Source organism: Amblyraja radiata, chromosome 6 (assembly GCF_010909765.2).
Source record: "Amblyraja radiata isolate CabotCenter1 chromosome 6, sAmbRad1.1.pri, whole genome shotgun sequence".
Classification (NCBI taxonomy): domain Eukaryota; kingdom Metazoa; phylum Chordata; class Chondrichthyes; order Rajiformes; family Rajidae; genus Amblyraja; species Amblyraja radiata.
In genome coordinates this window covers 54,382,517-54,408,419 of record NC_045961.1, presented here as the reverse complement: position 1 = coordinate 54,408,419, position 25,903 = coordinate 54,382,517, and the positions used below count along the sequence as shown (strand labels likewise).

General features: G+C 38.3%; 3 protein-coding genes across 8 annotated transcripts in view; 2 read left to right on the top strand and 1 right to left on the bottom strand.

The window, feature by feature from the left end:
* LOC116974444 (NEDD4-binding protein 2-like 2) overlaps nucleotides 1-11,868 on the top strand; it is a 39,166-nt gene extending 27,298 nt beyond the window's left edge. For 2 of the 3 annotated variants that reach the window (XM_033022883.1, XM_033022885.1), the window contains exons 4-6: nucleotides 5,193-5,281; nucleotides 5,831-5,907; nucleotides 8,828-11,868. In XM_033022883.1, the coding sequence (XP_032878774.1) occupies nucleotides 5,193-5,281; nucleotides 5,831-5,907; nucleotides 8,828-9,029 (368 nt within the window). In that variant the 3' untranslated portion in view covers nucleotides 9,030-11,868. The remainder of the gene's footprint in view (nucleotides 1-5,192; nucleotides 5,282-5,830; nucleotides 5,908-8,827) is intronic. The other variant, XM_033022884.1, reaches the window with a different exon arrangement.
* Nucleotides 11,869-13,048: 1,180 nt separating this feature from the next.
* Nucleotides 13,049-20,975, top strand: n4bp2l1 (NEDD4 binding protein 2 like 1). Of its 2 annotated transcripts, none has more exons than XM_033022876.1 (5): nucleotides 13,049-13,248; nucleotides 14,643-14,770; nucleotides 14,882-14,970; nucleotides 17,059-17,135; nucleotides 19,992-20,975. In XM_033022876.1, exons 1-5 carry the CDS (start codon nucleotides 13,091-13,093, stop codon nucleotides 20,104-20,106), a joined length of 567 nt encoding a protein of 188 aa, XP_032878767.1. In that variant the 5' UTR covers nucleotides 13,049-13,090; the 3' UTR covers nucleotides 20,107-20,975. The 2 variants fall into 2 exon arrangements, with proteins under 2 accessions (XP_032878767.1, XP_032878768.1); XM_033022877.1 differs by lacking the exon at nucleotides 13,049-13,248 and adding an exon at nucleotides 14,044-14,431.
* Nucleotides 20,976-23,834: 2,859 nt separating this feature from the next.
* The window catches only part of brca2 (BRCA2 DNA repair associated), a 63,137-nt gene continuing 61,068 nt past the window's right edge, over nucleotides 23,835-25,903 (bottom strand). For all 3 annotated transcript variants that reach the window (XM_033022872.1, XM_033022873.1, XM_033022874.1), the window contains exon 26: nucleotides 23,835-25,045. In XM_033022872.1, coding sequence (XP_032878763.1) covers nucleotides 24,407-25,045 — 639 coding nt within the window. In that variant the 3' untranslated portion in view covers nucleotides 23,835-24,406. The remainder of the gene's footprint in view (nucleotides 25,046-25,903) is intronic.

Here is a 25,903-nt window from a genome sequence, read left to right as displayed (position 1 = left end):
AAGGCAGGAGAATGGGGTTGAGGGGGAAAAATAGATCTGCCATAATTGAATGTCAGAGTAGCCTCAATGGGCTGAATTGCTTAATTCTGCACCCACAGTGCCCTCCATAATGTTTGGGACAAAGACCCATCATTTATTTGTTTGCCTCTGTATTCCTCAATTTGAGATTTGTAATAGAAAAAAAAAATCACATGTGGTTAAAGTGCACATTATCAGATTTTAATAAAGGCCATTTTTATACATTTTGGTTTCACCATGTAGAAATTACAGCTGTGTTTATAAACAGTCCCACCATTTCAGGGCACCATAATGTTTGGGACACATGGCTTCACAGGTGTTTGTAATTGCTCAGGTGTGTTTAAATGCCTCTTTAATACAGGTATAGGAGAGTTCTCAGCATCTAGTCTTTCCTCCAGTCATTGCATCACCTTTGGAAACTTTTTTTGCTGTTTATCAACATGAGGACCAAAGTTGTGCCAATGAAAGTCAAAGTAGCCATTATGAGACTGAGATATAAGAATAAAACTGTTAAGACACATCAGCCAAACCTTAGCCTTACCAAAATCAACTGTTTTGAACATCATTGAGAAGAAAGAGAGCACTGGTGAGCTTACTAATCACAATGGGACTGGCAGGCCAAGAAAGACCTCCACAGCTGATGACGGAAGAATTCTCTCTATAATAAAGAAAAATCCCCAAACACTTGTCCGATAGATCAGAAACACTCTTTAGGAGTCAGGTGTGGATTTGTCAATGACCACTGTCCGCAGAAGACTTCATGAACAGAAATACAGAGGCTACACTGCAAGATGCAAATCACTGGTTAGATGCAAAAATAGGGTGGCCTGGTTACAATTTGCCAAGAAGTACTTAAAAGAGCAACCACAGTTCTGGAAAAAGGTCTTGTGGACAGATGAGATGAAGATTAACTTATATCAAAGTGATGGCAAGAGCAAAGTATAGAGGAGAGAAGGAACTGCCCAAGATCCAAAGCATACCACCTCATCTGTGAAACACAGTGATGAGGGTGTTATGACCTGGGCATGTACTGAAGGTACTGCCTCACTTATCTTCATTGATGATACAACTGCTGATGGTAGTAGCATAATGAATTCTGAAGTGTATAGACTGAAATGTTCAAACAAATTCCTCAAAACTCATTGGCCGGCGGTTCATTCTACAGCAAGACAATGATCCCAAACATACTGCTAAAGCAACAAAGGAGTTTTGCAAAACTAAAAAATGGTCAATTCCTGGGTGGCCAAGTCAATCACCCGATCTGAACCCAATTGAGCATGTCTTTTATATGCTGAAGAGAAAACTGAAGGGGACTAGCCCCCAAAACAAGCATAAGCTAAAGATGGCTGCAATACAGGCCTGGCAGAGCATCACCAGAGAAGACACCCAGCAACTGGTGATGTCCATGAATCACAGACTTCAAGTAGTCATTGCATGCAAAGGATATGCAACAAAATACTGAACATAACTACTTTCATTTACATGACACTGCTGTGTTCCAAACATTATGGTACCCTGAAATGGGGGGGACCATGTATAAACACTGCTGTAATTTCTACATGTTGAAACCAAAATGTATAAAAATAGCCTTTATTAAAATCTGACAATGTGCACTTTAACCTCATGTGATTTTTTTTTTTCTATTACCAATCTCAAATTGTGGAGTACAGAGGGAAATAAATAAATGATTGGTCTTTGTCCCAAACGTTATGCAGGGCATTGTATGTGTTATCGTTTCATGTACTTTTGCACTTTGGCCCTACTACCAAATCCTATTCTGCCATGTTCCTGAATGTGTTACTGTTAGAAAATCTAAATGTGAACTCTTAAGTGTTTAAGTGAATGATAAAATTTGAGGGAAGTTGATGAGAGATGTGGGGGAAATAAAAATGAGATTAATAGAAGATTAGTACAAATGGATGATTGATGGTCGACAGGGACTCATTGGGCCAAAGGGTTTCTATACAATATTTTTATGACAAAAAAAAAGTTATATAATTTGCTATATGGATTAGTTGCCGAATAGTGCAAAGTTTCACCTATATATATCTATCACAGATGGATATTGTGTAAACTTTAAGCATTTAACTTTAACATGTGTTGAGCATTGCTCGTGTGGTGATAATTTCCCTTGGATTTGTGGCTGCAGTAGAAGTGATTACTATTTTATTTCAGATTCTCTATTCGTTCTTGGTTCAGCTGCAGTTTGTATTCCAAACAAATATTGGGCTGGAGGAATGTAGAATATGTATTCCTCTAAATTTGTGCCTTTTATAACTGATGTAAGAGAACTCTGTTTTATAACTATCTAACATTCAATGAAAGGATTTTGTCTATTTACTCATTGAATGCAATATTTTTAATATAAAAAGCAATCTGATGTAAAGACAAATTTATTTCTCACCTGTGATTGAGCTTCTAAGTGATTTTGGGTGGCAAAGTTAATTTATAAATACTGCACAAGTCCAGTATTTGCAAAACAAGATTATTTGAGTTCTATTTTCACAGATTTGAATTATAATATGCATTTAAAAACTGCATTTAAGATTACCCTGAAGGGATTGTTAGCTGGATCATCTCAAGGGGAAAAAAAACCTTTGGTGAGGGACGGCTACCTTCCTGTATTGATCAGTTATACCTTCTGGTGAGTGAACCAAGAAATGGATATTGACGTCTTTGAAGAAATTGGTTTTGAGGTTATATACAGTGCGCTCCTTAATGTTTGGGACAAAGACCCATCATTTATTAATTTGCCTCTGTACTCCACAATTTGAGATTTGTAATAGAAAAAAATGTAGTTAAAGTGCACATTGTCAGATTTTAATGAAGGCCATCAATGAAGATTATAATGAATTTCTGTATTTCTGTTCATGATGTCTTCTGCGGACAGTGGTCATTGACAAATCCACACCTGACTCCTGAAGAGTGTTCTGATCTATCGGACAAGTGTTTGGGGATTTTTCTTTATTATAGAGAGCATTCTTCTGTCATTAGCTGTGGAGGTCTTTCTTGGCCTGTCCGTCCCTTTGAGATTAGTAAACTCACCAGTGCTCTCTTGCTTTTAATGATGTTCCAAACAGTTAAGTTTGGTAAGCCTAAGGTTTGGCTGATGTCTCTAACAGTTTTATTCTTGTTTCTCAGTCCCATAATGGCTTATTTGACTTTCATTGGCACAACATTGGTTCTCATGTTGATAAACAGCAATAAAAGTTTCCAAAGGTGATGGAAAGACTATGTTTTGAGAGCTCTCTTATACCTGCATTAAGGAGGCAATTAAACACACCTGAGCAATTACAAATGCCTGTTAAGCCATGTGTCCCAAACATTATGTGGCCTGAAATGGGGGGGGGGGGGCTATGTATAAACACAGCTGTAAGTCTTACAGGGTAAAACCAAAATGTAAAAGAATGCCCTTTAATAAAATCTTACATTGTGCACTTTAACCACATGTTATTTTTTTTAATTACAAATCTCAAATTGTGGAGTACAGAGGCAAATAAATAAACATTATGGAGGGCATTGTAAAATAAAAGTGGCTTGTTGAAGAGAAATGACAAAACTATCCTCTTTCACTTGATGGCTCAGAATTTGCTGGGGCAGGATATGTGGTGCCATGCAGCATCTCTTATCCTTTTCTCATCCATTTGCTCAAAAATAAGTTTTGCTGTGGAGATTGCTGGAAAGATTTTTAGTGGTATCAATAGGGCATTCAGTAAGACCTATTTGAATTATAATATGAATGACAAAGGACGCAGAAAGAAATGGAACCAAATTACATAAAGGAAGACTGCAAAGAGGCCAAAAGAAAGATTAAGAAATATATGTTTTAAACTTTTAGAAACAAGTTATTACTACCTTCAGATATTAACTACAATTTCAGCTATTTATATTTTGAAACTTTCAAGGTTGTTCGGTGTTAATTGGGTCATTAAGCCATATTTCTACAGTAGGTTCATACAACAGTGGAAATGCATTACTTCCTTGAAACTTGTTACAAAATTGGCAAAAGTTCTAAATTTTTGTGATCTACATTCCAGTTTTCTATGGCACTTCATAATTTGACATCCTGCTTTTACTGTAATAATTGACTAAATCACTCATAATGCTTGTACCATTTTAACATCAGCACAAACATTGCTCCTGTGCTGTATTTTTCTATGTTTATTGCTTTTCCAGCAAATTCTCAGCCTATACATTTAATGTTATGATGTGGCATTTTCAGATATATTTATGGGACAACATTTTTGTCTAGAAGTAAAAACATTCAGCTTGTTTACGTAATTTTGATCTGCTGTCTCTCCACTTTGAACAAATGTTCTGAGTTGCTATGAGTTGCCAATATGATCTACGTGTTGCTTTTGTTGTGCATACATTGCAAATTTATAGAATGAATCAACTTTAATATTGAGGTTGTAATTGTAATATTTCACAATTCTAGTTTGATATAATTGCAGAGCAAAGTATTTACCATGTTGATCTGCCATCTCTATTCTAAGAAATGTTATTTTGTTACTTAAAGCAGTGAATGAAGCAACCTCTTTACACACAAAAAACAAACAAAAACAGAATAAATAGCTGAGAAATCAACGCATATTACAACCTCAGCAGCAAACCTCAATAAAAGCTGACATAATAGGTATTGTGCAGAATGCGCACACCAAAACTGATTGAGAAATACAGCAGAAAATTATCTTCATGGCAGGTCCAGAAATCTGCCTCAAAGTGGAAGTGTGATAGTTGAAATGATTCACGGTGGATACATGAGAGCCTCTTCAAAGTTTTAATTTGTGATGTGCCAGAATACTGTAACTGTGGAAGGATAGTTGTCCTTTCACTATCAGTGTGAAGAAATAAACATTATTTATGTAATATTAAAGTTGTTAAGCAAATTAATAAATATATTAATAAATCAGAATAATGTATAGTGCCGAACAGACTTGGGATTTGCAAGTGGGTGAGTCGTACATTAAAGATATAAGTGCAATATTGTTGGAGGTTGTGTCCAAGGTCATTGAAATACTCAGATACTGTGTTGAGAAATTTGTAAAAAATCAAGTAATTTAATTTTTGGAGCGTTGTGCTTTACATGACTAGAAATACAACTGCATTTTTCATTTAGATTAACTGTTAGTGGCACAAAGCTGAATTTAATCTATATTCTCTTTTGTTAATAGCTAATAGGTGTATGGATGAAGGCAGGTCACCTATAATAATAGATAATACAAATATCCAAGCATGGGAAATGAAGCCATATGCAGAAATGGTAAGGTGTATACTCAAGAGATTATTTCGTAAGTAGTGATTGTAGTCATTTGCCAGCTGTATGCGTATGTTGGTTAATTGGCCTTTGTAAATTGTACCAAGTCGGGAGTAGATGTGAAATCAGAACTAGTGAGAGCATGGTCAGTGTGGACTTGGTGGGCCAAAGGGCCTGTTTCCTTGCTGTATCTTTCCATCAATCAATCAATCCAATCAATTAATGGAAATTTTATTAGCACCCATAGAAAGACGAAGAAACTATTTAAAATGCAAAAAAAAATATGACTGGCTGTAGTGCATGCATTTTGTAACTGATGTGCAGCTGAAATTATGAATGTGCAACAGTTAGAATTGATGTACTTATACAATATCTGAAGATTTTAGTTGTTAAATGCTGTCATAATTGAGCTTATCAGTTCAATGTTTAAATGCCAAAATTGATACTCATGATATTCCAAAAATAGAGAATGTTTATACACAATTGCAAATAAAAATATAATTAATCAATTAGGAAATGCTTCCTCATGATATTCCTTACTATTACCATCCACAGGCTATGAAACGACGTTACAGAATGAGTTTTCGTGAGCCAGACACTTGGTGGAAGTTTAATGTTGTGGAACTAGAAAAGTAAGAACCTTATTTTATTTTGAGCTTTTTTGATTGATTGCTTGTATTGAGCATTAGATATAGGCATGTAGGAAATTTCTGCATGTTGCATAAAAAGTGTTAATTGAAAGAAACCTAATGACTGAAATTGTAGCTTTAAAAAAATTATTGTGTGAATGTTGTGTTTGATCATATTCCATGGTATCTTCAGTTGTGCTACTATTGTTTAATCTTTTATGGCAAAGCTTTCTGCTTCTGAAGCAGAAATTATTTTAAGATAATACAATATTTGCCAAACCACAATTGTAAATTGATGATTAATTGCTGATTTTGGAATTGAAACCTGACGTAAGCTATATGTTGAATTGCTGTTGAAATAGAACATATTTGGTGTCTTTGACTGCTAATACAAAGAACACAAGAGTTTCTTTATTAGTAAAGGTGTCTAAGGTTTCGGGGAGAAGGCAGAAAATAGTGATGAGATAGAAAGATAGATCAACCGTGATTAAATACAGAGTAGATTAGATGGGCCGGATGTCTTAATTTTGCTCCTATAACATGAGCATGGGTTCAAATCATTCTATGTTCTTTTGTGAATTTGACTTTGAAACATCAAGAAATAAACTCAGTTTATTCATTCTATTGCCTTTTTAATATCCAAATTCTTTATGTAGTGAAAATGTTCCATTTCAACACAACCGTTGTATCTTTTTGATGCTCTAGAAAATTAACAATGCCCTGCTCACAGAGTGAATGAATTACTATCAGCAAAGTGACTGAAAAAATTGTTAACATTGCCACCAAGTGGCACATTCACCAGTAATCTTTGCAATTGTTTTGTGTCCATTTTCACCCTGGGCAGGAATGTTTCTCAGGCTATTATTTATGATTCTTCAACCTGGTTATTCCATATTCTTCCCTCAATTTAAAAAGTTAAAATTACAAATTTTCACAAATGAGTACGATGCTTCAGATAATGGAACAGTTCATGCTTGAGAGGATTTAGGCCTACCAACATGCAAGCTTGAACTAATGTGGCTGAACATTCCGGCATAACGTTGCAGAACTATATGGGTGGCACAGCTGCAGAGTTGCTGCCTCACAGTGCCAGAGACCCGAGTTTGAATGTCTGTGGAGTTAGCGCGTCCTACCTGGACCGTGTCCCTAAGAGGTGCAGTTTGTAGGTTAATTGTCCTCTGTAAAAGTGAGTGGGGAAAGTAGGATAACATAGACCTAGTGTACGGGTGATCGATGGTCGGCATAAACTCGGTGCCTGTTTCAACGCTGTATCTCTAAATTTAACATTCAGAAGCACCGATAGACACAAAAAACTGGAGTAACTCAGCGGGACAGGCAGCATCTCTGGAGAAAAGGAATGGGTGACATTTCGGGTCGAGACCCTTCTTCAGACTGATGTCAGGGGAGTGGGCTGTACAGAGATAAAATATAGTCGGAGACAGTAGGGCTGGTAAGAGAACTGTGAAGGGGGAGGGGATGGAGTGAGAGGGAAAGCAAGGGCTACTTGAAGTTAAAGAAGTCAATGTTCATGCCACTGGGGTGTAAGCTACCCAAGTGAAATATGAGGTGCTGTTCGTCCAATTTGCACAGGGCCTCATTCTGATAATGGAGGAGGCCCAGGACAGAAAATTCAATGTGGGAATGGGAGGGGGAGTTAAAGTGTTGAGCAACCGGGAGATCAGGTAGGTTTAGGCGGACTGAACGGAGGTGTTCAGCCAAATGATCGGCGAGCCAGTGCTTGGTCTCGCCGATATACAGGAATCCACACCAACAGTGGATACAGTAGATGAGATTGGAGGAGGTGCAAGTGAACCTCTGCCTCACCTGAAAAGACTGTCAGGGTCCTTGGACGGAGTCGAGGGGGAGGTAAAGGGACAGGTGTTGCATCTCCTGTGGTTGCAGGGGAAAGTACCTGGGGAAGGGGTGGTTTGGGTGGGAAGGGACGAGTTGACCAGGGAGTTGGAGCGGGAACGGTCTCTGCGGAAGGCAGAAAGGGGTGGAGATGGGAAGATGTGGCTTGTAGTAGGATCCCTTTGGAGGTGGCAAAAATGTCGGAGGATTATATGCTGTATGCGATGGGTGATGGGGTGGAAGGTGAGGAAAAGGGGACTGTCCTTGTTACGAATGGGGGAGAAGGAGCAAGAGCGGAGCTGTGGTATATAGAGGAGACCCTAGTGAGAGCCTCACCTATAATGGAAGAGGGGAACCCCGTTTCAGAGGACATCTCTGATTCAGAAGCACAGGAGAGTTTGTGATCATTCCAAAGGAGGAGCTTAGCACTTTAATTTCTTTAAATATTGTTTTCCAAAATTACATCTTCATCATTCTGAGTGTTGCCAGCTTCCCAACTTGGAAGTTTACTACTGTTACTTAAATTTTGCTGGGTCAGAATCCTTGACTTCCCCTTAATAACATTTGAGAGTGCCATCATCATATAGGCTATAGCAACCGAAGAACTAAAGTTTACCGAGCCTTTCCGAGTGTAGCTAGTTAGAGATATAAATGCTTGCTGATGACATAGGATAAATTATTACCAGTATCTCTGCTTGTGTGCCAGACTAATCAGAAGATGGAGTCATGAGATGCATTACCCAGGGCATCAATTAAATAAATAGCGACCCAATCATTAAAGTTGAACACTTAAAATCCATTCTCCACGCTGGTGCTTGTGTAGTGTGTGCCAGTGTCTTGCATCTTAGATGGCAATAGAGGATAGAACACAGCACATAAGCACATATGATGGAAGTTAGGGAAAACTGTAATTATAAAGGAGTAGATATGGACATTAGAATTCTGCTGCAGTCTGTGACGCGGTCATATTTTTAGATGCATCCTAAACAAATTTCAGTGTGCATCCATGTTCCACACAGAGAGCGTGTAAACTCTGCACAGATGCGCATTAATGCATTTTCTTTTCTTTCAGGAGGAACAGACATCGAGTTCCACGTGAGAAGATTCTTCAAATGATGGCACGTTTTGAACATCCAATGTCTTTAGATATAGTGTTGAGTTCAGTGGAGCCTTCGTACCTGAATAAAGTCATGTTAAATCTACTTCCACACACTAGCCCAAAGTGGGAAGGGCCGCTCGGTTCAAGTTCCATTAGTGACATGACTAATAGATAGTTTTAGCGATGCTCCTGAACTGTTGGCCTTTCAATACAAGAGAGTTGATCACTTCGTCCCATAATGTGTATTTCTGGGGAACCAAAGTTTTAACAGCTTGTAATAACACCCATTTTAGAATACTGGAATATGCTGATTACTCTGGAAAAAGATACTAAACTGACTTTTGGAAGATTTATATCTCCATTTACTTTCACAATACTCCATTTATTTTCTGTGGCTGTGCATCATGCCACAAGGTGTAAATATAGGGTTTAGACAGAAAAATATTTTCTTTTATCCTGTTTGACTTTATTTTGTGCACAGTTTGTAGTTTTATATATGAATTTGTGACACAAATATAATATGAAAGCAATTCACCTTAAACTATTTTTAATGGAGAGACTGTTAATAAGGGATATGGATCATACATCCAGCTTGTTAATTCTAGTTAGATTGCTTTCTGCAGAATTGCACAAAAAGGTAATATATCATCTATAATTTGTTACAATTGTACAGAACAAACGATCTGCTGAATAACCTGGATCATTCAACTGCTCTTTCTTAACTTCTGTACAGCAGTCAGCACGTTTACCACACCTTTTGTCCAGATGTGAACCTTGAAATTTTGTGTTTGTGGCTATTTGCATGTATTTCGAGAAAAGAAACATAAATTCCTTTATTGGTGGGATTTCTCAATTGTCTTAGCTTTGCATGAAACTTGTGAAATTTACTTTTATAAATTGGATAGCACATCTAAATGGAGAAATGCAAAGGTGCTGTTCATTATGATGTTGAACGTTTTCAATTGAAAACAGTATACTTGCAGGATTCAGTATACTATTTGCACTGTTGCTTTGACCATCAAACGATTAGTCAAAACAATAGTGTAACATGGTTGAAATGAAGGCTATGGTCTAACCTGGGAGATAAATTATTTAAATCTTATATAGTATCAATGAGAAAGATTATCAAGCTGAACCTTCTCAACTATTACTACAAGCCAGGTGCTTTTAAAAAGTAATGCTCGAGTTAAAACAATAGATTGGTAGCCACAAACTACTGGAGTAACTCAGCGGGACAGGCAGCATCTTTGGAGAGAAGGAATGGGTGACGTTTTGTGTTGAGACCCTTCTTCAGGCTGATCTGAACAATGGATTGGTAGCAATGGTTGGAAGTTCTTTTGGCTTATTTATGGGAGGTGTCATATATCAAAAATGTTTTTTGTAACTTATTTTGAGCTGTAATTTTTGTGTAAAATTGGGATCTATGATTACCTTTTAAAGATTCATGTTAAACATGTGATTGAAAGCTCCAAAGCAGCTTGAATAACAGAATGCAAAAAAACAAGAAATACGTGTATAAATAGACCATTCGCCCTTGTACATCCTCCATTCAGTCAGATTGTGGCTATTCCATTGCCTTTGTGCCACTTTCCTACTATTAACTCCATAAATCCATTGATTTACTTAATGTCCAAAAACTTAGCAATTTATATTCTGAATAAAATTAGTGACTCTGAATTAAATTTCAGGGAGTACAACTCTACTTTGTACAATGTTTCCTCATAATTTAACCCTTAGAATCGAGATAACATTTTGAAAAATCTGCCCACATTTTCTACAAGGATAATGCATTCAAAGCTGTTTCAAATCTCCAATGCTGCTCTCCCCTTTCAAGTGGATGTAACATATCCAACTTGCATATCTGGGAGTTTTCTTAGTGCCTGCTCAATATTCTTCATTCTACATCATTATAAAAGTTTACTTATCACATAACTCGTTGCTATACATGACACCTTGCAAATCAGCCTTCATATGTTCCCATTTTTCAACAGTGACAACAGTTCAAAAAAAGTTTCTAATTGCACATTGGAATACCTAGAAGTTGTGAAAAGTGCAATATAAATGTGTATTCTCTTTAAATGATTTATTATTTTTTTCAGAAAATCTTTATTACCTACATTTTAAATATTCTAGTAAAAAATGTATAAAGGAATATTGAGATGCCCTTAATAGAAATGTCATCCCTGCTTTTCATCTTGTACCAAAGTAGTATCAAAGCAAAATACTAGAAATTTCACCTTTTCAGCTCTTTTATGATACTGTAGTCCTCAAGGCCACTGGTAAAAATAGCTAAATGTCCCTTATCGTATTTGAAAATGAACATTTTGAGAGTATCTATAAATGCAGTTGCGCATTTGAAAGTGAAAATATGAATTATTGTAAATATTTAGAACAGTGAGTTTTTTATCTGCTTTAATGCTAAAGGATGTATGAAACATAATGGTTTTCCCAAGTTAATCAAGTTGGCTTTTGGATTTATATATTTTTTGACTGGAGCTGTCACTGAAAAGCATTGACACAGATTTCAGGTTACCAGGTGGGTTGATACAATTAGAATTCCTGATGGTTGTGGACATCTCCACAATAGTTATATTGAAGTCATAAGTTATTTACTGACGTTTTCCATTACCATATCATTCATTGCAGTTTACAAGGCTTTAAATTTTGATATAATTGCGGTGAAGAATCTTTCATAATTGGCATTCATTTATGTATGTAAAGAGAAGTGTATGTTAGAAATATAATAAGATTGATTTCATTTTTGTACAAAAATTTGTTTTAAAAATTGTATTAACTCTCTAAGGAGTTGTCAATTAAAATGAGAGTAGAACATTCACTCAAAACATTGTAAATGTTCTGCTAAATGGGAATATACATTTTGTACAAATAAATTTAAGTGTTTGTGGATTTATATTGGAAGATAGTTGCAGTAGTTCCAGACGTGAAAAGTGAGCATTATTTTTGCTGTCCACTGGGATGAGAAATTTAAAATCATAAATCATATTTTTAATATTGTTCAGCTTTATAACTTCATTTTCCTACTTTTATCTTTACTGCCATTCTTCCCCTTATCCACTCGGCTAGTTGGACAAGGAAAGGAGATGCAACGCGGTTAAAATCTTAAAAGCATTGAAAAAAGCGCCGTAAGGCACGGAAGCAGACCCTTTGGCCCAAGCTGACCAAGATGCCCAATTTATTCAAGTAGCCCATATCCCTCTAATCCTATCCTGGTAACTGTCCAAGGTAGACAAAAATGCTGGAGAAACTCAGCGGGTGAGGCAGCATCTATGGTGACGTTTCTGGTCGAGACCCTTCTTCAGACCGTCCATATGTCTTTTAAATATAGTAATAACACCACCTCAACTACCATCTCTGGTACCTTGTTTCCACTAAGGCACTCGTACCCTGGGAACATCCTTGTAAATCTGTCATGCAAAGGAACTACAAATGTTGGTTTATCACAAAGATACATACAACATGCTGGAATAACTGCGTGCCAGGCAGCAGCTCTGGAGAAAATTGCTAGGTGACATTTGGGGTTGGGATCCTTCGCAAAAATGTACCCTTTCATGGGAAGAGACTGCCAATTATACAGACTGCCGAGGTACAGTTCCCTAAGGCAGTCAATTCTAAGAGTTTGGAAACTGATAAGGCAGGGAAAAAAAGATGTATTGGATTTAAGGTAGACAAAAATGCTGGAGAAACTCAGCGGGTGAAGCAGCATCTATGGAGCGAAGGAAATAGGCAACATTTCGGGTCGAAATCCGACTGACTGAAGAAGGGTCTCGACCCGAAACGTTGCCTATTTCCTTCGCTACATAGATGCTGCCTCACCCGCTGAGTTCCTCCAGCATTTTTGTCTACCTTCGATTTTCCAGCATCTGCAGTTCCTTAAACATCTTGGATTTAAACAGTTTCCGCGACAAAGAAAACTATTTCCATGTAACCTTCCGCATTAATCAGGCACTAACTATCTGCATATCCGTTGCAAGTGAGAATTTCATAGTTCCGTTTCGGGAGCTATGGAATAAAACACTTGGGTCTTCTCTCTCAAGAACACAGCGGTGGACTAGCAGTGACATTTGCGCAGTGATTCTACCGCAGTGTAACATTGGCCGCAGCGCTCGACACGTGTTGTGGAGGAACGTGGGCGCGGCACCATCACGTGGGGCGGGTCAGGTGGTGTGTGGGTCACGTGCCGCGGGCGGGCGGGCGGGCGGGCAGGCGGCCGTGGACATGGCGGCTGATCGCCTGGCGCTCTCCCTGCAGCAGCTGAGTTTGCAGCCTCACGGCGCCGGCCGAGGCGGGAGAGCGCGGCCACGTTGCCCGCGTAAGGCCAAGTGTGTGTACTTGCTGAGAGGGCTCCCTGGCTCGGGCAAGTCCACGCTGGCCAGGTTGGTTTGTTTGTCTCCGCATGTTGACCCGGGGCCTGTGAGGCTGCTCCGGCCATGGGGGACCGGCGTTAACGGCTCCAACAAACGCAGAGTCACCGGGAACCGCGGCTGCTGCAATCACGAGGAAAACCATGGTGGGAGTGCGCAATAATATATACAGCACGGGAACGGGCCCTTCGGCCAAACTCATCCATGCTGACCGAGATGCCCCATTTGGCCCATATCGCTCTAAACCTTTCCTACCCATGTACATGTCTAAATGTCTTATGTTGTTGCAGTACCTGCCTCAACTACCTCTGGGCAGCTCGTTACCCACCACTCTCTGAGTAAAAAAGTGCCCTTTAAGTTTCTATTAAATATTTCCCCACTGACCTTTAACCTTAGGGGTCCCATTCCCATGCTGACCTTTCTGTCCTGGGCCTCCTCCACTGTCGGAGTGAGGCCCAACACAAATTGGAAGAACAGCACCTCGTATTTCGCTTGGGCAGCTTACAACCCAGCGGTAGAGTTTACTTCTCTAACTTCAAGTAGCCCTTGCTTTCTCTCTCCATCCCACCCCCACCCTAGTTCTGACTAGTTTCTCTGTCCTGTATGCCTCCTTGTCACCTTCCCCATAGCTAACAATGAATCATTTTATATTTTCTTGATCATAGTCTGCTTTGAGCTGTCGTTTACATACCTTACCCTACCATATCGCTAATCTCCCCCTCCACTGGCTCTCAATCTGAAGAAGAAGGGTCTCGACCTGAAACGTTCTCTCCAGAGATGCTGCCTGTCTCGCTGAGTTACTCCAGCATTTTGTGTCTACCTTCGGTGTTCTACACTCGTATTGATACTGGCTCCGAATGCATCTCGTACTCGTATGTGATATTTTGTCAAGTCTTTCCCGTGGTCAACGCTGACCTGGCGTGTAAGCACCCTCTGGCTGACATGTGAATGAATGGTGGTATCCCAAAGCAGCAGAAGGCTGACAGATTTTCCTGCTGTGTGTGGTGCAGCTGGATCACCTGTCACAGAGCAGATTTGTACAGAATCTTGTAAACTACGTCGTAGTGAGATAGGTTGACAATTTTTGATGAGCTGCCTTGCTTGCGGGTGAGATGATGTCTGTCAGTAGCATAGGATTGTGCATTCCAGCAGGTCTGGGCCCATCCAGTGCCCATGGTCAAGTTGAACACAGCTGGTAAGCCGGCATTTCCAGTTTCAAATGTTAAGTAGAGCAGACACGTTGCTCAGTCTGTCTAATACGACAAACCATCAAGGAAGTGGGTTTATGCAGCACATTCTTCTAATTTATTTCTCTTTCTTTCTCTCTCTCCCTCTGTCTCCTTACGCTCTCCTCTCCCTGCCCCCCCCCCCCCCCCCCCCCCCCAACCATGTTTTTGTTCAACCAGGAATCTTAAATGGCAGTTTCGTGGTGCAGTGATCTTGAGTACGGATGATTATTTCATCAGACAAGATGGGTCATATTTATTTCAGAAGTACTTACTTGATGAAGCTCATGAATGGAACCATGAAAGAGGTGAATACTGAAATTTGGCATCTTGGATTTCTTTTTTGATTGTTACATTTGGAAAAGCTCCAAGTTTACAATACAATCCCTAATCCATTTGTACAATGCATCTGTTTTCAGCCAAGTCGGCCATGAGACAATGGAAATCTCCAATTATTATAGACAATACCAACATTCAAGCGTGGGAAATGAAACCATATGTGGTTATGGTACAATCCAGATTTCAATTAATTTCAATGTAATGTTGACTGATATACTGTGCTTATTACTGAATGTTTTTAGTGTTTGTGATTTGCACAACTGTGCCCTCTAAATGTGACTTATTTCTCTTTGTTAATTCCAGTTTTATCCTTATTTACAGCAATCTTTGACGTTATATTTTAGTAATGGGAATGTTATGCTTAAAAATTTAATTATTGCAATTAACCTTAATTATTTCTTGAATTTGTAAGGACCACTTTTTTTAATGTGATGGTTTGAATTATTTACATAACTGACTTTTCCCCTCACAACTAATAGATTTGGTGTGGCAGTCTCAAAGTTGTTTGCTACATTTTCTGACAATGTGCTCCAACTTTGGATTTCATCATGAAATCTAGCTGTCGGTGTAATATCACACCAATTCCCAAGTCTAACCATAATAGGTTAGATTTCGGGATCGGGGTTGAGCTAATTAACTTTTATGTAAGTTACTTTAGTTTCTTTAAATATTTAATTTTTCTGAGTATATTTAAGTTCTATTTTAAGTATATTTCAATATTGTTTAGGCATTCTACTTTTTTAGTGTTTGGATTCTTTTTGAACACATTTAGAATTTTGTTTAGATGGCTTTGATAGCTGGCTAAGCCATGGGATCCAATTTAGTTAACTATCATGTTTTTTTTAATGAGCCAGGCTTGTTCTACAACCGCCCCAGTCCAAATAATAATAATAATAATATCTTTTATTGTCATTGCAGAGGTACAACGAGATTTGGTATGCAGCTTCCATCCGATGTAATAACTTAATTAGCTAAAAATTTAGACACCCAGAAAAACCAGATTAAAAAAAACAGTTAAAGCAGTATAAAGTGCAAATAGGTCTGTGCCGGGTCGATGTGCGACGTGACCACCCGAGGGAGACAGTTCACGGGGGGGGGGGACTCAGCAGGGCTGGTTCAGAGCAGCTATAGCTCTGGGGATGAAGCTGTTCCTAAGTCTGAAGGTGCGGGCATAGAAGGCCTTGTAACGTCTGCCGGATGGTAGAAGTTCGAACAATTGAAAGGGTGTGAGTCTTTGTGAATGCTGATGGCCTTCCTGAGGCACCGTGTATTGTAGATGCCCTCCAAGGCTGGTAGCTGTGTCCCAATTATCTTCTGCGCTCTGTGGACACCCAGCTGAAGAGCTCTCCTTTCCGCTGAGATACCACACAGAGATGCCATATGTTAGGATGCTCTCTGGTGCAGCGGTAGAAGGTTGTCAGCAGCTGTTGGGGCAGACCAGTCTTTTTCAGTGTTCTCAGGAAGAACAGTCGTTGCTGCGCCTTCTTGACCAGCGCAGCGGTGTTGGTGGACCATGTGAGGTCCTCTGAAATGTGTGCGCCCAAAACTTAAACCTGGACACTCTCTCCACACTAGATTGGAGCGTATTCCCCATTATGTGTCCTTCTGAAGTTGATAATCAGCTCCTTGGTCTTGGAGGTGTTTAGGGACAGGATGTTATCTGAGCACCAGTCAGCCAGGTTCTGCACCTCCACTGGCACCTTGACTGGCACAAGGAGCTTCCACTTTTCAGAACCTCAACAATAAGAATCAAACTTTGTCTAGTATCACAACTTGACGTGGTTGGGAGCATTTTAAAACAAGTGCTGATATTTTGTACAATAACAAGTTAAGGCACTACTTTGAGCAACTTAAATTCTGAAATACTTTCAAGATAGTAAAATTCAATAAAACATAAGTGTTCAACTGTAGAGGGGTAATGCAAAATAGTTTATAGATGTAGTTATTTATTTCTGTATTCAGCTCTTGTAATTGAGACGTTATAGCTGGTTATTGCATAAGGGTCTCGTGGAACTGTATGAAGTCATGACAGTGTAATTCAAGCATATTACTTTTTCTGTGTTTGTTGGTTATTTCCTGGCAAGTGTATTACATTGCAGTGTGAGCAATAACATGCAACAGAAAAAATCAAAATATAAATTATTTTATTTTCAAATTGATTTTTTAAAACATATTTTAGGTGGAAATGTGACTAAAATTCAGTATTAGATTAGTTCTCTAGATTTTAAACCTAGGATTAATGTTTTGTCATCAACAGGCACAACAGAACGGTTATGAGGTGAAATTCAGAGAACCAGACACACCGTGGAAATTTGATGTTAGAAAACTGACCAGGTTTAACGCTTTTGATCACTTCATGTGTCAGAATAGCACTTGTGTTATATGAAAATAGCACAGACAATTCCAAGTTTTTATAATGTACAGAGGAAGGGCATAAAGTTATCAAAGTTAATGTCATCATCTATAAAATCTGGTTATATCTTCTAAAGAGGTCTGCATCATTGTGTCCAGAAAAGGTTTTTTTTTTTTAATTTAGTCATAGGCACTAGTTTTAGGAATGAATTCCACCATCCTATAATTATATGTATCATGGTTTATTTGTTTTAATCTTTTTGCATATAATCTTGAATCAATGGATTCTTGCTCCAGATTGTTGAAGCTGTCTACTTTACCTGTTGTCTCCCTTTCAATTTACAAATATTTCTATAATATTCTCCCATTATCTGTTCTAACAGTTGTAATTAACGTTTCAACATTTTTTCGTCCTGCTCAACTATTTTTTAATATTTAGCTTTTATGTCATGCTGTCGCAGAATCATAGAATGTTCTGCTATTTGGCCCATCATATCTACGCAGAAAAGGTTATGGCAACTAGTTGTTTAAAAAAAAGGTGATTAATCATTCTGTAGGTAGCCATGTAGGTTACAACACATCAAGTGATTCTTAAGGTACATTACTTGCCATGAATTTATTTTTCTTCAATAATGCAATTATCGGATGACTTACAAACACCCAGCATTCAAGCAACAATTTGTTTTCTCTCAGTTCTTCTCATTTTTTAACCTACTAATTTTTGTGACCTCTGGTTATTTTATTTTTTTTGCACAGGATGATGATTCTTTCCTAAACCATCCCTTTAGACATATCATTTTTATGCGCCATTGTTAAATCTCCCCATGGTTTCCTTTTAAAAATAAATGATAGGAATAATGTTGTCAAGCTGAAAAGGGTAGAGAAGATTTACGAGGATGTTGCCAGGACTAGAGGTTCTGGGCCATAGGATGAGGTTGAGTAGACTGGGTCTCTATTCCTTCGAGCGCAGGAGGATGAGGCGTGATCTTATAGAGGTGTACAAAATCATGATAGGAATAGATCGAGTAGATGCATAGAGTTTCTTGCCCTGAGTATGTGAATCGAGGACCGCAGGACATAGATTTAAGGTGAAGGGGAAAAGATTTAATAGGAATCTGAGGGGTAACGTTTTCACACGAAGGGTGGTGTGTGTATGGTACAAGCTGCTAGACAAGATAGTAGAATTAGGCTATTTGGCCCATCATGTCTACTCTGCCATTCAATCATGGCTGATCTATCTCTCCCCCCCTAATCCCATTCTCCTGCCTTCTCCCCATAACCTCTTACACTTGTACTAATCAAGTCTTTATACTATCTACCTTGTTTATGCTCCTCAGAATTTTATATATTGTTATCAAGCCATCATGCAGTCAGCTCCGTTCCATCGAAAACAAACGCGGCCTGTCTCCGTATAACTGAAACATTCCATCCCAACAAACATTCTGGTTAATCTCTTGCTCTTGTTCTATACTTTCAATTATCTTATCTCTCCTGCTACCTTTAAGAATCGGTATGTAATCCAAGGCCACTCTTCTCAGGGTGTATTATTCTGGACTGTTTATTTGTCCCTTGCATTGTTTGCACTTCCTAAATGCAAGTCCCTGAATTCAATTTATAAAGTCATACAGCATGGAAACAGGACCTTCAGCCCAACTTGCACATGCCGACCAAAATGCCTATTCTTAGCTAGTTCCACCTGCTATGTTTGGCCCATATCCCTCTAAACCTTTCCTATCCATGTACTGTCCAAGTGTCTTTTAAATTTGCTAATTTTTTTTTGCTGATTTAATTAATTTGTTGATGTATTCCGGAAGTCCACATAATTATTTATGCTATTAACTATAAGGCTACTTTTTGCATAATCTAAAAATTTCCTAATCATGTTCTCTGCATTTAGGTTTACATTTTCATTTAATATTTTTAGTTGAAACAAACCTTCAAACTCTTAAATTATTTATCCACATTTGTTTATTTATTTTAGCAGCATAGTGGCACAGCTACTTGTGGTAGACCCCCCCCCCCCCCAGGTTCAATCCTGACCTTGGCTGCTGTCTGTGTGGAGTTTGTATGCTCCCCCTGTGACTGTGGGTTTACTCTTGGTGTCCCAGTTCCCTCACACATCGTAAAGACATGCTGGGTGGTAGGTTAATTGGCCATTGTAAATTGTCCCAATTGGTAGAATGTGGGAGGAATACATGAGAATGTGGGGAGAATCAAAACATTGGATTAGTGTTTGATAAATCTACTGGGGTTTATTTAAAGTTATAACTGGTAGAATAGCTACGGGCAAACCTGAGGATGTGCTGTATTTGAATTTTAAGAAGCCCTTTGCAGTTCTAAAAGAAATTGGCTTGCAAAAATAAAAGCACATGGGATTTGGCAGTGTTCATGAAATTAATTGTGTTAAGTTTTGCAATTTTCCATGGTGGTATCTCATCTGTCAAACTCCAGGATGCTGCCCAATGTCATCGCCACTGAAATATTGTATGTTCATAAGTATTTAACATCTTACCTGAAGGATGATGTGATAAACCAGTAATCCTCTGTTGTTGCATGAATTGTAGAGATATTACATGCTTAGGTAGACACAAAATGCTGGTTTAGTAACTCAGCGGGACAGACAGCATCTCTGAAGAGAAGGAATGGGTGACTTTTCGGGTCAAGACCCTTCTAGCTAGGAAATTTAACACAACGGTGATTGAATTTCTATTGAGGAAATTTAATATGGTTGGTTTTTGCGATCATCTGAGTTTTGAGATAATGATTAATGAACTTGTTCATTACTCTTCAAGTTTATAGTGGATAGCGTGGTTTTATACATTTTTTGAATATGTGCAGAATAAATACTCATGGTGTTCCAAGAGAGAGAATTGAACGGATGAAAGAACGGTATGAGAGGAACATCACGATTGACAGAGTACTGCGTGCAGAGAAGAGAGTCCAACATAACTGATGCAAAGTTGCCAACTGATTGCTTTCAGAAGAGGAGCGAACAATGACGAGCTTAGCACATGGTGGAATAATGCTAGTTCGGCAAGTCCAGGACAATTCCTACAGATTGATAATTGCATTTTAATCAGAATGGAAGAAAACTTGCTTTTAAACTAAATTTTCTTTTTTTAAATGTTAAAATTTTAGCATAGAAAAGGGTATTGTACTAAAGGTCTTAGAAATGTGACCAACAAACTTTATTCAATAGTGATTTTGTCAAATGCATTTTTGCTAACTCTTTTGCTGGTCAAAGCTTGAACCAGGAGCTATTACTGCAGACATCTACTCCAAATATTCCAGCAGCTATTTTTGTATCAATATTTGTAAATTGCAGCTACATATGATAATTTGTGATTATATAAATCAGTCTTTTTTAATTATTTTTAACATTATTTTAAATAATTGAATTTAAGGATATAAAAGTCAAACACTTTTATTTCCTCAATTGTAGATGTACATTGTATCTACAATTATTTTTAATATACTCTTGGGGGTGTTGGCATCACTGGTAATGCTGGCATTTATTGCCCAATTCCCATTGCCCTGAGTAGCAGATGGTAAATAGTATTGATCTACTGCAATGTTTTGTAGCAGTTTCATACAGTTGAATAGTGTGGTAGGCCAGAGGGCAGTTAATCATATCTAGTATTACATCAGGTTTCCATTCCATAAAGGACTTTAGTGAGCCACTTGGGTTTTAATGACATTGAAGCCTATTGGTGATTTTGAAGCAATTTCCTATTTAATTGATTTTAAAATGTTTACCACTATGTATGTAAATACGTTTTATATTGTTTTGTGCAAAATTGTAATAAAATAATTGATTTTGTATTTTTGCTGGACACTTAGTAAGTTATTTTTATTCGAACTCCCATTTTCTTTAGAATAGTGTTCAGATATCATTGAAAACTTTAGTTTTCTGCAGTTATAAAGATGCAGTCCTTTCCGCTTAAATTGATGTCAATATCACGGGGTTCGGGAAAGAATTCTTTTAAATCTGTCAATTTTTGTTTAGCAACTACATTTCAGAAGATTTCACACATGCTGCAGATTTTGTGATGAAATGTCACCATGGAGCAACAGGGATGTTGAGAATTTCCTGGATATTTTCCGGGGAGAAGACACTGAGAATTCAGGATAACAATTAACCATCTGCAAAGGCAGGAATGTTTAAGTGCAATTCTCAAATTAGTACTAGAAAATCATATGGTGACAACGACTTGGAGTCATGGGTGATGTTTTGGGTTGGAACCCTTCTACAGTCTGAAGACATGAATAGGAAAGATTTAAAGGGATATGGGCCAAATGTGGGCAGACAGAATGAGTATAGATAGGGCACCTTGGTCAGCAGGAGCTAGCTGGGCCAAAGGGCTTCATTTTGTGCTCTATGACAAGGGGTAATTTACACAGGCCAATTAACCTACAAACCTGCACATCTTTGGGTTGTGGCAGAAAACCAGAGCACCCGGAGAACCACGCAGGCACAGGAAGAACATGCAGATTCCAAACAACACCCACAGTCAGGATTGAACCTCGGCCTCTGATGTTGTGAGAGGTAGCAGCTCAACCAGCTGCATCACTGTGCTGTATTTTGCACCTATCCACTGTTCCATATAAGAACCACCTTCTTGGAGAAGAAATTGGCCCTCAGATCTTTTATAAATCTCTCACCCCTCACCTTAAACCTGTCCTCTAGTTTTGGACTACTCTACCCTAGGGGAAAGACTGACCATTTTACCTCATTCCCATACCAACCTTTCTATCCTTGACTGCCTCCATTGCCAGAGTGAGGCCATACACAAATTGGATATCCATGGCCCTTCATATTCCACTTGCGTAGCTTGCAGCCCATCAGTAGGAACACTGAATTTGCCACTTTTAAGTTCTACATACCCTATCTCTTTTCACTGTGCCTACCCATTTTCTCCCACTATCTCATCCATCGCCTCACTCCTTTCTCCTCTGTACACTTGTCCCTCATCCGCAAGCCTCCATTTTCCCTTTGGTCACCTTCCACATATATCCCTTGAAAGCGCACACCAACAGATTCAGGAACAGCTTCTTCCCCTCTGCTATCAGGCTTCTGAATGGTCCTTCCATAAGTTAGGGTACTGTCTGATTCACCTCTACCCCATTGTAGACATTGGAACTGATGTGCTACATTGCTGAGAACTAAATTCTGCACTCTCTCTTCCCTGTTGTTCTACCTATTGTACTTGAGTTTGACTTGATTGTATTTATATATGGTATCTGATTGAATAGCATGCTTTCACTGTACCTCAGTACATGTGACAATAAACCTAACCCCCCCCCCCCCCCCCCTCTCTTATCTTTACATTTGATTCCTCTTCCCTCCTTATCTACCACCCTTTCATTTCTTACCTCTAGCCCAGGGGTTCCCAACCTTTTTTGTCCCGTTTACCCCTGGAAACTTTAATAGCACATAACAATGTTATTTCACTTATTTATGAACAGATACCAGTATACCAGAAACAAACAGTCAGTCAATGAGACAAAATATGTACAAATCCAGAATCAACAAATTTACCCTCTGGGTAGGCAAAATGTACCCCCTGTGGGTATATTTACCCCCGGCTGGGAACCCTTGCTCTAGCCTTTGTCACTTAACTCCACCCAACCATCTATCCTCACCTGTGTTCACCTATCATTTGTCAGGCTCTGATATATTTCTCAACTCTACCTAATTACTAATGGCTTCTCTTAATGTTAACATTGGCAAAAGCTTTGGGATGACACTTTCAAAACTTTTTTTTTTAAATTTAGATGCCGATAAAGTGGAACATGATGGGCTTTCATATTTAAATATTGTTGCTTTTTTTCTTTATCAATGCTTTGACATTTACAATATTTAAATATTCTACCTACCATGTGGAATTATGTTGCCAAATACTATTTTAAGAGAAACTATTTTAACAACACTAGTGGAAGAATCCCCACTAAGTCACATTCAGTCACTTCTGATTCCCGTGGTTTCAGTCTGCAAAGTCTGGATGAATTGTTTTGCAGTCTGACATTTTCTCTGCAGATAGGTCATGATTCATCAATGTTAAAGATTTGTCATGCTGTCTTAACAACCTATGATTTTATTTCCCACACATCTGAAATTAATTGTGCTGCTTTATCAGCACTGGTAGCCTTGCCACAATTTTCTATGGTTCTTTATTGAAGATACAGTGAAATTTGTTTTTTCCCCCATACAATTCAGTAAAATCTTACTATACATACAAGAGTGCAAAAATAGTAGATTATACTGAGGCAGTATGCAAGAGTTGCCACATTTCTGGCATCATCTTGCATCCTTCAAGTTACAAGGTTTGCATTATGAAAATAAACTTAAACCTTAAATCTTTTAAGCCAACCGTGACTAGCTACAAATTTAGTTTCTGGATCATCATGCTTCCCTTTCAAGTCATAGACCTGTATAGTGTGGAAAAAAGGCATTTTTGGCCGACTGGAATAGTCCCATATGCCTGTACTTTGCCCATAATCCACTAAAACCCTTCCAATCTGTATTGGAATAGACTTGTAGCTCTAACTTGGATCGTCATTAGGCCAAGCAGTGTGCGCTTCTGAATTGGATCTTCTAGATCAATGTGTCTGCAATTAAGACATTGAATACTAGTTTCACTCAATTCAAGAATGTTTAATTACATAATTCCCACGCATGAAGAATATATATATATTAAGTTTATTTAACCGTGGTCATTCTTACATTGACAAATAACTCAATTTACAACATTTCTAAACATATTAATTGCGAGCAGCAACAATGCATGGATTAAACTTATATCCAAATAATCACCCTCTGAACAAGTGTCTGTCCAAGTGCAATGTAAACAGTACAACATCAATTATTTCCTTAGGTTTTCTTTTAATGATAATCCCATTTGTTATAAATATCTATATACTTATACTTCAATATTACTATTGCTTGCTGGTATTTCATCACTTTCCGACTGGCTGATAACTTTACTTGAATGCGTTGTATTAGCTTTACATTTGTCTTCTTTTGATCCAACAGATGGGCTTTTATCTGGTGAAGCACTAACTGTTTCAAGTTCAGTTTCAAGACAAATGTTTGTTTCAAAAGGGCAGGATTATTAGAACCCACAATTTGTGCCTTTCCCTTGTTTTATGCAACACTCACACCTAGAACTTGCACAATTGACATTTGCAAGCTCAACCACTTTGGAAACTTTGCTTCCAAGGTCATTATTAAAATAATTAGCAGTTTGTAGCATTTAGGTAAATTCTGTCATTTGGACAACTTGGGACTTTTCAACCTTTCTGCTGTCCTTACCATGAGCGCATTCTTCATAAAGTGCTTGTGTATTTATCATTGCAAGTTCTTCATCTGTAACCCAGTTGTCTTCAACCATTTTGGAAATCTGTGTCCCAAGATAATTCTTAACATTTTTGGGTAATAAGGTATGGTCTTTTGAACTGATTTGTGCCCCTGTAACTTTTTCTTTGTCATTTTCACCATGCCCATCTCCCTTACCTTCAAGAAGTGCTTGAGTATCTATCATTGCAAGTTCCTCATCTGTAACCCAATTATCATCAGCTGTTTTGACAATGTCAGTCTTTTTCAAAGATAATACCTGAGCAAGGTTATTACTGCTGGTTCGAACAACTTCAGCGCTTTGTGGTGTGGCACAACTCCTGGGTGGTCGAAAATCTTTCCGTACAGATGGTGAAATACAATTGGAAAGTTGAGGCAATGGAACAGGAGAAGGAATTCGAGATAAAAGATTAACCCTCTTCTTCTTGAGCTCTGTAACAGAATCGGCCGATGTGATCTTTGCACTGCACAACATAGACTTGGATCCATTTTCTGTAGTTGGTGTCTGTAGCTTTCTTTTAACATTAGATGAAACAAGCTACCAAAAGGGCAAAATTGAAAAAAAAAAACATTCATATATTTTCAATGACTGAATCTATGACAGGATTACTGTTAAGTAATTTGGCAGAATTTGCAGAATCTTTTGCCTTCTATCCTACAACCTAATAAGAACAATTCTCCAGTTAGTTTCTTGTGCACCTCTTAATTTCTTTGCCTGTTTAGAACTTAATATTTTATAATATCTATTAAATAAATTATGCATTCTTGTGATAAAATTAATTTCCATATTTTGCTCAGTTTAGAAATATAAACTATTGGCCTTTCCAATGGCTGCTGGAGTGTACTGCAAAACAGATGGAAGAGAAAACATTGAAAATAATTAAAAGCTAGCTGGTAGCTGAACAAAATTGGCAGCTGTCAGCAGTAACCAAAGTCAATAGAGCTCCAAAACACACGTAATCATGTAACCACATAAGAACAGTTCACGTTTTAGGAATAAGCCCATCTAATATGGAGCATTAAACATCAAGGAAGCTGTATCTTTTCAACATAAAGACACATCATACTTTGTCTAGTAACAGGACACAGGAGAAATAAGCAATGCACGGGTTTGGACCACAAATGTCAGAGCCTAAATCACAGCAACTTGTCTTGAGTAGATATCCTGTCTCTAATTGTGCAATGGAAGAATCACTATAAATTATTGATTGATTTAGCAGGGCCCCGTAGGCCTTATATTGTGTTGACAGCATCAGGAGAATGTAGGGACAGATATAAATACAGTATTTCAGGTTGGGACCCTTCTTCAGACTGATGGAGTGGAGGGGAGACTGCTGGTAGCAAAAGTTGAGGGCACTGGGTGGCCAAGAGCTGGCAAATGATAAGTAATAGGTGG